The sequence below is a fragment of the Callithrix jacchus genome, chromosome 4 (assembly GCF_049354715.1).
Source record: "Callithrix jacchus isolate 240 chromosome 4, calJac240_pri, whole genome shotgun sequence".
NCBI lineage: Eukaryota > Metazoa > Chordata > Mammalia > Primates > Cebidae > Callithrix > Callithrix jacchus.
In genome coordinates this window covers 2,398,247-2,410,760 of record NC_133505.1, presented here as the reverse complement: position 1 = coordinate 2,410,760, position 12,514 = coordinate 2,398,247, and the positions used below count along the sequence as shown (strand labels likewise).

Here is a 12,514-nt window from a genome sequence, read left to right as displayed (position 1 = left end):
CTTTCCTGCCCAATTTCATCTTTTGATTATCCAGGTTTGTAAAACAACCACATGGGTTTATAACTGGGAAACAAGGTGACCGCACTCTGTTGTCTGTGTGAACAAATACACAGTGACCAATCACCTTTTTGAAAGAGGAGATTGGTGACTAATGATATGTATATATATAAAATCCACAGAGTGATGAGTGGTCTACAGAATTAGCCTGTGACGTTTGTCCTCTAATATACCATAACAACTGAAATCTGAACTGGTTAGAGGGACACTGATGTTGTTTAAACGATGGAAGCAACTGTTAATAAGAGCCCTGTTGTTTCTACCCATACCTGTCAGAAAAGTTATGTTTCTAATTGCACTTTTTAAGGGTTGTACTACCTTACAAAGCCAGTTCAAGACTATGTTTGACCTAACTGAAGAGTAAATTTCACATTTTGTCTTAGAAAAGGAAATATGTATTTTGAGAGTCTAGTAAATGTTTTCCCCCAGGAGGTTTCAGAAAGTGTTGAGGCACTGCTCGCTATGTAAGCAAGATTTTTAAATCCTCCTCCTCTGATGTCCATATAACCCTCAATATCTTATTTTAAAAAACACACACAGGTAGGGTGTATAAATGGAAGACAACAGACAAGGAATTCGAGAAAGGAAAAACTTACAGTGTATACATTTAAAGAGTCCCTCTTAAAGGTTTTAGGCACATTTCTTTAGATAATACTTGCTTTAAAACGGAATAGTCTTTCTCCATAACTAAGGGCAGCAAACCACAACTCTCATACTGTCTTACTTAGAGTGTTATGGCCGGGTGCAGCACTTTGGGATATCACAATTCAGGTTCATACTGTATTAGTTACTTGTGCTGCTAGAAAATTACTCATTTCTTAAGGTTTCATTGTGCTCACATTAAAGCTTTGTTTCAAAGCTCTATTCTTGGCCTGGCATGGCTGCTCATGCCTGTAATTCCAGCACTTTGGGAGACCCAGGCATGGTGGTGCACATTTCTAGTCCCAGGCACTTGGGAGGTTGAGGTGGGAGAATCATCTGAGCCCTAAAGGCCGAGGGTGGAGTGAGCAATGATTGCATTACTGCACTCTAGCTTGGGCAACAGAGGGAGACCCTGTCTCAAAAGAAAACAAACAACAACAACAACAAAAACCCTCTCCCAAAAGCAGGGCTGTAATTGTGCCTTCAGTAGTGCAAAGGGTAAATGAGAAAGGTGTGACCTTTTTTCATGTACAATTGTTCTATTTCTCCTGGTGGTAGCCTCTTTGGTGTGGGGGAGGAAGGAAAGAGAAAAGGTGACTCCATTTGTACATCAGTGGTGACCTTTAGTGGTGAGGGCACATTATATACTTTGTTAGTGTGAAGAGCTGTTGCTGTTTTAATTCTTATGTCCAAAGTGACCCCTTTCTGTCTTCCAGTGTTAGGATTTTTGCACCTCTATAAATTGGCTAATTGGGGTCCTAATATCATGCTCTCCATGTGACTTTTCTTTAAATGTTATATTCACATAAAATAGGGGTTTATTACTTTCTACCTACATAAAAACAAGACAATTTTAAAAAATTGTAGAAGCCAACAACATGATTATCCACATAGAAAGCATAAATAGATCAAACCACCTTGCCATGTACATACCTATGCAACAACTCCACATGATCTGCGCACATGCCCACAACCTAAAGTACAAAAAACAAGACAAAACAGAACAAACGACCATTAGGAGAGTGTTTACTCATATAAAACAAACAGCTTCTTTTTTTTTTATACTAGCGAGTTCGTATATAATGTTACTCTATGAGTGTTCTGACTGCTACCTCGCCATAATCTCACTTGTTTAAAGTGTTGCATAAGAGAAAAAGGCTTAGGCCATCTGGGATATGAGCTCTGTGATGTTGAGTGTCACTTCAGAGATATCAAGAGGAGCTGAATTAGATGATAATAATGTAGCAATAGGAGAATGTGGCACCAGTTTTTGTACCTATCTTGCACTGATCAAATTGTATTATTCCAGTTGAACTTCCCTATTACAGTAATAAATTCCTTATTCCAATTCTTTTTAAATACCTCTGCTTTTTTTTTTTTTTTTTTTTTTTTTGTAGCAATACTTTCATGCAGGAGAAAATGGTCTGAAAAAGAATTTCTTGGAGAAAATCCCAGATCTTAAGTCTCTGAAATGTGCTCTCAGTCTTTATACCCAACTAAACCTGGTATTTTTGGTTTTAGTTCTGTTCATGTGCTGAGTCACAGTTAATTGATTTGAATATGTTGAACCAACCTTGCATTCTACAGATAAAGAATGTTTGATCTTTATAAATTCGTGGTTTGATGTGTTGTTGGATTCAGTTTGCCAATATTTTGTTGAGAATTTTAGCATTAATAGTCATCAAAGATTTCCACCTGAAGTTTTCTTTTAATGTGTCTCTGCCAGGTTTTTGTATCAGGATGATGCTGACCTTATAAAACGACTTAGGGAGAAGTCCCTCCTCCTCAAGTTTTTGGAATAGTTTCAGTAGCAATGGTTCTAGCTCTTCTTTGTATATTTGGGAGATTTTTGTCTGTGAACCCAACTAGTTCTGGGCCTTTTCTGGTTGGTAGGCCTTTTATTACTGATTCAGCTTTAGAACTCATTATTGGTCTGCTGATTTGCTTATCTGGAATGGATTTTGTATTCTTTGTATTCTGTTTTGCTTGTTAATGACAAATGAGATGGATCTTCTCTTTCACTGATGAAGCTTCATGTGCTGGATACAAAATTATTGAATGCAAATTCTTTCTTTAAGAATGCTGAACACAGGACACCCATGACTTTTGGCTTTTGAGGTTCCTGCTGAAAGGTTTGCTGTTTGCCTGATGGGTTTCCTTGCCTAGGTGACATATCCCTTCTTCCAGCTGTTGTCAACATTTTTTCTTTGGTTTTAACCTTGGAGAATATGATGAATATGTGTTCCAGGGATGGGCTTCTTATGTAGTATTTTGCATGGATTTTATGCATTTTTTGCATTTGGATGTTGGCCTCCAACAAGGCTGATGAAATTTCCATGAAAGATATCCTGCAATATAGTTTCCAAATTACTTTCTTTCTTGACTTCTCTTTGAGGGATGCGACTGGGTCATAAGCTTGGTCTCTATATATAATCCCATATTTCTCAGAGGTTTTGTTAATTCTTCTTTATTTTTTTTCTTTATCTTTTTCTGACTGAATTATCTCAGGGAACTGGTCTTTGAGCTCTGAGATTCTTTCTTCAGCTTGATCTATTCTGCTGTTAATACCTGCAGTTGTGTTGTGAAATTGTAGCCAGGAGTTTCTCAGCTATATCAGATCAGTTTGGCCCTTCTTAGAATAACCATGTCACCTTTATCTCCTGGATTGTTTTATTGTGTTCCTTAGGATTCTCGGCTTGGGGTTGGACTTTCTCCTGAATCTTGATGATCTTCATTCCTATTCATATCTGAATTCTATTTCAGTCATTTCAGCCTGGTTAAAAACCATTGCTGGAGAAGTCATACAGTGCTTGGAGGTAAGAAGACATCCAGCTCTTAGAGTTGGCTAAATTCTTGTGCTAGTTCTTTTGCAATTATTGTGGGCCAATTTTTTTTAATCTTTGAATTTGCTGTCCTTTGGATTTTTTTTTCCTTTTATCTTTTTGCTGTTCTTCAGGGTTTGATTGTGTTACATGGTAGGTTCAGTGCTGGAGGCACTCTGGTTGGGCATCCAAAGATGTGCTGTCAGCACAGCCAGGCTGGGGCCCTGGAAGAGGCCAGCTGACAAGGGGGAGCTCAATTCGGACTGCTTCATCTTACAGGCAAGGCCATGTTGCTCTGTTCAGGCCTAACAGTTCCTCTAAGGCTAAAGTCTCCTAAGGGCACATGGCAAGCCTTGGGGGATAGGCATTCCTGGTCATACTACACTGAAGAAATTTCTGCACCAAACACCCTGGGCAATGCAGAGGCTGAAGCCCTATCCCACCCCTCTGTAAGCAGCTCACTCTGCTAGCTCGGGTGTCTGTGGGCCTCATGGGATCTTTTGCTGCCATGATTCCAGAGGTCCATAGCAAGAGGAAGTTATTCCTTGACTATTCAATTCACCCATTCCCCAGTAGTCCCTGGTACCCAACAAGAAATCTTGGTGTGTGGTAGCCCCAGGCAGAGTTTTCAGCTTTCTCTTCCTTCATCCCAAGGTCTGTGTTCTCCCTCTATTCTCAATGCCTTCCCTCTGAAGATCTGCTCAGACTGCACCAGTGTTCTCTATGTCTTAGTCTCTCCTCGGGGCATGTTCTTCCTGGCTGTGACTGGTCAGCCATCTCTATTTTGTCCAGAAAACATTTTTGGTTGTTTGTTTGTTTGTTTGTTTTAAGTCAGGGTCTCGCTCTGTCCCTAGGCTGGAGTCCAGTAGCCGCATCATAGTTCACCGCAGTCTCAGCCTCAAACCCCTGGGCTTGTGTAATTCTCCTGTCCCAGCCTCTGGAGTAGCAGGAACTACAGGCACACAGTACCACTCTGGGAAATTTTTTTGTTGTTGTTTTGAGACATTGTCTCCTCATATTGCCCTGTTTGGTCTCGAACTCCTGGCTGGATGTGACTCTTAGGCATTGACCTTCCAAAGCACTGAGATTATAGGCATCATCCAGGGTACTTAGCTTTGTTGTTTTGAGTTCAGCATTTATTTTTATTTTATTTATGTAAGTACACAAGGACACACATTTTTTATCCAATAGTTACTTATGTGGATTGTTTCCATTATTAATTTTAGAAATTCTACATGTTGTCATTAGTCTATTCCAGAAATTGTTTAATAGAGAGGCTTTTACTTTTAAAGAGAAAGCTTTACAAATAAAAAAATTATAGTTTTACTGCAATGTGTTAAGATAGTGTTTCTATCAATTTTGTTTTGTAGATCTAATTGACTTTTTTAAATTATACTTTAGGTTCTGGTGTACATGTGCAAATCATGCAGGATTGTTGCATAGGTACACACATGGCAATGTGGTTTGCTGCCTTTATTTCCCCATCACCTATATCTGGAACTTCTCCACATGTTATCCCCCCCCAACCTCCCCACCCACCCCACTGTCATTCCCTTGGTCCCTCCAACAGACCCCAGTATGTGATACTCCCCTCCCTGTGTCCATGTGTTCTTATCATTCAACACCTGCCTATGAGTGAGAACATGTGGTGTTTGGTTTTCTGTTCTTGTGTCAGTTTGCTGAGAATTACGGTTTCCAGATTCATCCATGTCCCTAGAAAGGACACAAATTCATCATTTCTTATGGTTGCATAGTATTCCATGGTGTATATGTGCCACATTTTCCATGTCCAATCTATAATCTATGGGCATTTGGGTTGGTCCCAGGTCTTTGCTAGTGTAAACAGTGCCACTATGAACATTCGTGTGCATGTGTTTTTATAGTAGAACGATTTATAATCTTTTGGATATACACCCAGTAATGGGATTCCTGGGTCAAATGGAATTTCTATTTCTAGGTCCTTGAGAAATTGCCACACTGTCTTCCACAATGGTTGAACTAGTTTACACTCCCATCAACAGTGTAAAAGTGTTCCTATTCCTCCACATCCTCTCCAGCATCTGTTGTCTCTAGATTTTTTAATGATCACCTTTCTAACTGGCATAAGGTGGCATCTCAGTGTGGTTTTGATTTGCATTTCTGTAATAATCAGTGATGATGAGCATTTTTTGATATGTTTGTTGGCCTCATATATGTCTTCTTTTGAAAAGTGTCTGTTCATATCCTTCTCTGACTTTTGGATGGGTTTTTTGTTTTTTTCTTGTAAATCTGTTTTAGTTTTTTGTACATTCTGGATATTAGCCCTTTGTCAGATGGGTAGATTGCAACAGTTTTTCCCATTCTGTTGGTTGCTGGTTCACTCTAATGACTGTTTCTTTTGCTGCACAGAAGCTCTGGAGTTTAATTAGATCCCATTTGTCTGTTTTGGCGTTTGTTGCCATTGCTTTTGGTGTTTTAGTCATGAAGTTCTTGCCTATCCCTATGTCCTGAATGGTTTTGCCTCGGTTTTCTTCTAGGGTTTTAATGGTGTTAGGTACTAATTGACTTTTCTTTGTGATTCATTTTTCATGAATGTTTCATATGTGGTTAAGAACAAATGATGGATTAACTTGATTGTGATAATCATTATAGAATATGTATATCAAATCATAACACCACACATCTTGAATATATATAATCTGTTTGCCAATTAATTTAGAATACAGATTTGTCTTTTTAAGTTTATATAATATATATATTTTCTATCTACCTATTTTATATATTTATTTGTATTTTCTTTATTTTACGTGTGTTAGACTAAGAGTAGTGTTCTGTTCTGAGTGTGTTTCTATCAGTTTCTCTTTCCATGTTTCTCATTTCTGCTTGATGTATTTCATTGCTGTGGGATTTTGGTGTATGGATTAATAACTGATAGTTTTATTATAAATTTTTCTTCTTTGTATTACTAGGGATTTTTTATTTTTTGTCATGAATTGCACTGTATAAGTATTCCAAATTTTTTTTCTCCATGTTTGCATTTTTTCACGTTACTCTGTGTATTTTATTCATAATTCTAGATTATTTTTAGTTGTATCTATGTCTTGCATAGAGCGTAGACTTTTATTTTGCTTTGAGATTGAATCTAAATTTTTTTTATTGTTATATTTCAAGTTCTGGGGTACTTGTACAGATCGTGCAGGATTGTTACATAGGCATATACAGGCCATGGTGGTTTACTGCATCCATCTCCCCATCATCTCATTAGGTGTTTCCCCTAATGTTATCCCTCAGCAGAAGGTCGTGTTTTCTTCCCCTTCCCCCATTATTCTAAGTTTCCTGTGGCCTCCCCACCCATACTGAACTGTGAGTCAGTTAAACCTCTTTTCTTTATAGATGACCCAGTCTCAGGTGTGTATTTATTAGCAGAGTGAGAAGGGACTAATACACCCGACTTCTAGGTGGATGCAGTGGTATAGTCTCCATGTATTTCTCAGCTGTCATCCATGTAGGGATGATGGTGAGTGTTTCAGTGGCCCAGGCTAAGAACATTTGTGTAGTGGTAGTTACGCTTTGCCAGGGGAGGGCTTGCCATGTTGTTTCTCAGGTCAGAGGTGTGTGTGTTTATAAGGTGTGTTAGCCAACTTGCAGTCTACTTCACTGTGGTTAGCAGCACAGGGTTGTTAGTCTGGCCAGGGACATGGATATACATTTACCCGGCCAGCCTTGGGGTGTGACTGCCAGGAGGCCTTTGGAGCTGTTTCATAAGCTCCACAAGTAACTGTAATGGTTCTCAATGGGCTCAGTGGGACAGGGGTCAGGCTCAGTATGAGACCCTTGGGTTTGTTTTTCAGGCCCAGGATGCAGCTGCATGGTGTCTCTGCTAGCCTGGGGGTGTGTAGAGTATGAACATCCCGTGGAACTATTTCTCAGCCTCGGTACCTGAGTACACAGCTTCTCAGTCAGCATGGGGTCATTTCATCCAGGGGCAGCCCAATGGTTGGTGTATCAGGCCCAGCACACAGGCACACAGCTGCTTAGTTGTCCTGGGGGTTCAGATGGGAATGATTCTCAGGCTCAGAACATGATCGCACAACTTCTTGGCTGGCTTCTGAATATATCTGGTGGAGATGGACCACAAGGTTTTTTCTGAGGCCTGTGACACAGGCACAGAGATGCCCAGCCATACCTTTTGGGGTGGCCTGCAGGGATGTTTTTCAATCATGAAATGTGGAGTTATAGCTGCAAGGCTGGCCTGGAGGTGCCTCTCCCAGGAACAGCCTGTGTGGCTGCTTTTTATGTCTGAGATTTAGGTGCCCAGCTCTTGATTAGCCTGGGCATGTGTTTGCAAGAGGTGGTGCAGCAGATTCCTCCTGAAGCCCTGAACATGTATGTGTAGTTGCTGTGCTCTCCCAGAGGTATGTCAGCTGCTCGGCGACTCACAACCATTTCCTACTTTTGGAAAGGCATGCAACAGTTTGGCTGCTTCAAGGAAAGCTTTGCCCTGGGCAAGACTGCCAGACTCTTTTTCTAGTAGATGTGATGGCAGTGGGAGTTGGTTCCTCTGCTGTGAAGGACAGAGTCCCAGGCAGTCCTGGGCTCCGGCTCTGCAAAGCTAGGGTTGTGTTATTTAGCCACCTGTGTGGGCTTCGAATAATGAAAATGAAGCCCCAGTGCTGAAGAGATGTGTCGGGTCCGGCACGTCTGACGGGGGACTACCGACCTGCGGGAGTCCCCGAGACCGCCAACGTAGATGTCTCGTTCAACCTGAGAGAGAGAGTGAGCGGAAGAGAAAGAACATAGAAAAGTAGAGTCTGGAGGGCTGCGTGAAGATTATGGTCAAAACGCAGCAAATTTATTCTTCTGGGTTACAGCTTTTATACCTTTTTTCTTGTTTACATTTACCTTATCTCAGCAGAAAGAAAGAAAGGGGTAGACAGAAAGGAAATAGAAACTCCATAAAAAATAGTTATCAGGGGCTTGTGCTATCCGCTCAGAAAGCAGTTTAAGGGGGCTTGTGATAGGAGTTTACATTTCAAAGATTTGACATTTCAAAGATACAGTGGCGCCCTTAAGGTGGCTGGTTAAACCTGCTTTTCACCAGGAGCTAAAACAAAGGCTTGGCTCTAGGGAAAATATGGGCAGAGGGCTCTGCTCCTCTTAGGCATCTCAATTGCAGCAAGTTTATTGCTTACACAGAGACTGAGGGGACATGGAAGCAGACAGCATAATGTCCTCATAAACTGGAGACCTTTGCTTTGCATTCTGTTGTTGCTTTTAGTGACTCAGCTCATGGCTCTTTGTCTCACTGGACAGCCCTCGAGGTGGGGAAATGCAGACAGGTCCAGCAGCCTAGCTGGGGCGAGTCAACTAGCTGTCTCGAGCCCTTGGCCTGAACACCACAGAGATGCAGTGGCTACTGGACCCCAGACCAGAACACACTCCAGAGGTAGCTCTTGTCTTATGATGGTGCTGTGCTGCAGCAGCTGGGCTTACAAGGGGTGATTGGGTAGCGGAAACCATACATTTGATGCTGCTGATCCAGAACAGTGCAGCTGTGTGAACCCCTGTTAGCACTCCCAGCTGGACTCAGGGCTTGCAGGAATTGTGGAATTCTCCTGTGGTAAGAACTGTAGGTATTTGTGGTGGCAATGAAGGCTGATAGGAATTTTCTGCTTACATTTTCCCATAGGGAATTCCCTCCTGTTTCTGGGACAATCCAATCCAGGTGGAGGGAATGGGCTACAGAGGGTGAGTGTCTACATTGACACCCTCCTGGGCTTCCAGTCACCACAGTCTTTCCTTGTAGGAGAGATGAGTTTCAAATATCACTAGTCAGCCATCTTGCTAATTATCATTTGTATTCTGCAACTACTTAATTAGAATAGATGAATTAGAATAAAATTATTAGAATAACCATTCTGACATCTAGACTTTTAATAAAATCTTAGAGCCAAATATTATGCAGAATATTACATATGGTCCAAGAGCCTAGAGATTTTATTTCTAACTAATATGATGTTGCATAATTGAAATAAAAAGGCAGAAGATACAGCACAGTGCTGCATGTGCTCAATATACATCCATGCATTAAAGCATATGCCAGAGGATCGCATTACATCATGCATTTAGAGAAGTCATTAACAAAGCAATGGCCTGACAGTTTAACATGAATTAGCAACCTGTTCTGTGATTTTACACTCAGTAGCAGAATGGCTCTGACAGTCTCGATACTAATCACTTCTGTTCTTACCATATTAGATCAGGTTGTCCACAAAGCACAATCATTGTGACAGTTTCTTGTTTGTGCTTTTGTAAGTAGTCTCTAAGAGTTATTACCATAACTGATCATTAGAAACGACTTGTTCTACAGCCATATATTTTGGCATAGACTCTAAAAAGTCAAATCAGAATGTAACTGAGTGTTCCAGGTTCTTGGTCCTTTCCCCCCGGAATGGGGGAGGAGGCCAAGAGGAAAGAGAAGTAGGGAGAGAGAGAGAGGGAACTCACATGCTGCTGTGGGAGGTGATCCAGAGATGGAGTCCACACAGGTAAGGGGCAGCGGGACTTTTAACCTCAGAGTTACTCCCGTCCCATTCAAGTCCTCATCCAGTCATAGAAGTTCTTCCAAATTCCTCTGAAGTGACTGATTTTTGACTCTGATGCTGGATTGTTTGCCCAGCCCACAGTCCTTCCACAGCTTTTAGTGAGATTTTAAACCAAGAGAGCTCACCTTGGCAGTCTGCCTTTCTTGTGCCCGTGAAAGTTAGAGAAAGAACTCTAGGCTCCAGGATGGAGACATTAAAAAAGGCAGGTCAGGCATGTCACTGAGAAGTTCTTGCCTTTGAAACCATGACCATTGTGAACCTGGCAAGAGAAGTTAATCCATTTCCTCAGTCCCCACTCTGAACAGGAAAGTCCATCTTCTATTAGGACATGGGTGTGGTCACTCTTCAGCTACATTTTGCTTAATTGGGGGTAGAGGAGGACTGGCAGTTGATGTTTCCTCCAGAGGGGAGTCTTTCAGGGGTGCAGGTGGATCCAGAGGTCCAAGACAGACCTCAGGAGACAAGGACATCTGGGGTTCCAGTTGCAAAATTATTTGTGGCCATATGGTTTTAATTCTAGAAGAAATAAATGTGACAAGAAAGTTAGAGAGGAGATGCCCAGAGGCCAACAAATATAGAATGGTTAGAAACAGGCCTAGGAGAGGATAGAGTCAGGACAGCCAGTTGTTAAACAAGCTTTATGATAGAGTTTTTTGAAGGTCTTTAGCCCTGTGTTCGATCGATCCCTGAGTTCTTTAAGACAACACTTAATTGGTTTACAAAGTTGCAGCATGTTTCCTAGAAAGAAACAGTTTCACTCTCTCTCAGCAGTTAGTAGATTTAGGCCCTTTTACTTTGAAGAGCTGTGGCAGCTAAAGAGTTAAGCTGTTTTTGCAGAGTGAGCTGCCTTTGCAGAGAGAATTAGCAACCTTCTCCATGTTATTATTGGACTCTTGAGATAGCTTATATTAAAACTGAGTAGAGGCAGCAACATTTCTAATGCCAGTACTAAGTTTCCCTCTTACTCTGGCTTTCCCCCCACTAGGGAAAGTACTATGGAGTTTGAGAGAGCAAAGTTGGGAGTGATAGTTCTGGTCATGCCAGGATGTAAATTAGACTCATGAGTAGTTACTTTCCTGGAGATTTTGTTGGAAGAGCAAAGGTATTTTTCTAATGGGTTGCAGGTATACTAAGGGTTGCCTCCTGGAACTGAGGCTGCGGAGTGGAGGGCCTATGATGTTCCTTAGGAAGTGTCCAAGGCTTCCGTCGAGTGTGACGAATCAGTGGGTCACTTCCCAGCACCTTAACTGCCATTGGAGTAGACAGAATAACCAAAAATGATTCTTCCCAAAATGGGCCTAAAGAGGGAGTCTGAAGGGAAAGACTTAACAAGCATTAAGTCTCCAGGGAAGAACAACTCTTTCCCTTTTTCCCTAGGGTGTCCTTCAGGTAAGGGTTAAGAGCGTGTTGGTACTTAGCCAAGGAGGTTATATCTTTTATTAGATCTGCTGTTTCCTTATCTAATACAAGATCACTAGTAAGAAATGCCTTCCATAAAGCATCTCATAGGGGCTGAGTCCCATTTTATGAGGAGAGTTTAAAGTCCTTAAGAGTGCTGTTGACAATAGAGAAGGCCACAAGAGGTGGGTTTCCTGTGCTAGTTTCTTTAGGTGTCTCTTCAGAATTTCATTCATCTTTTCCACTTTCCCTGAGGACTGAGGCCTCCAAGCACAGTGGAGATGATCCTGTATTCCTCACACCCTGGAAATGCCTTGGGTCACTGCAGCTTTGAAAGCAGGTTGTTAATGATTTGAAGACAGTGAGGGAGTCCAAATGTAGAGATGATTTTATTAATCAGGACTTTTATTACCTTTTGGGTCTTTTCCGTTCTGCAGGGGAAAGCCTCAACCCGGTTTGTATGAGTATCTACACATACTAGCAGATATGGGTATCCCCGAGAATCAGGCACATGGGTAACGTGCATTTGTTGGTCTTCACCTGGGTAATGACTGGCTCACTGTTCCCCAGGAGGAGCTTTGCAATGTGCTAAAGGATTGTTTTTCTGGCATATTTCACATCCTCTGATTATTTGTTGGACAGCCATGGAGAGACCTTTCTCTGTAAATATAGATTTGGCCATGTGACGTGTATTCTCTATACCCATAGGGAAGGTTTGATGCAGGGTTGTAAGTACTTTCCACAGGCTGGCAGCAGGTAGGAGCACTTTTCCTTCCTCAGTAGCTAGCCATCCTGAAGAAAGAAGATTATGTCCCTGGAAGATTGCCCACTTTACCTCTTCTGATGAGTACTGAGGTTTGGTTTCCTGGAGAGTATGTTCCCACGTTAAAGTTTCTTCTGTAAGTTCTTGTCTAGCTGCTCTTTTTTCTTCCAGGTCAGCTTGGTGACTGCTCTCTGCTTCCTTATGTCCTTTCTGGTGAGCCCGGCAGTGTAAGACTGCCACCTCTTTGG

At 41.7% G+C, this 12,514-nt stretch overlaps 2 protein-coding genes across 2 annotated transcripts in view; one reads left to right on the top strand and one right to left on the bottom strand.

Annotated features, from left to right (window-relative positions):
- The window catches only part of LOC144581983 (uncharacterized), a 168,907-nt gene that overhangs the window by 128,302 nt on the left and 28,091 nt on the right, over window positions 1-12,514 (top strand). The window lies entirely within an intron of this gene.
- LOC144582289 (uncharacterized) overlaps window positions 8,311-12,514 on the bottom strand; it is a 181,121-nt gene continuing 176,917 nt past the window's right edge. The window contains exon 4 of the mRNA XM_078370535.1: window positions 8,311-10,621. Coding sequence (XP_078226661.1) covers window positions 10,444-10,621 — 178 coding nt within the window. The 3' untranslated portion in view covers window positions 8,311-10,443. The remainder of the gene's footprint in view (window positions 10,622-12,514) is intronic.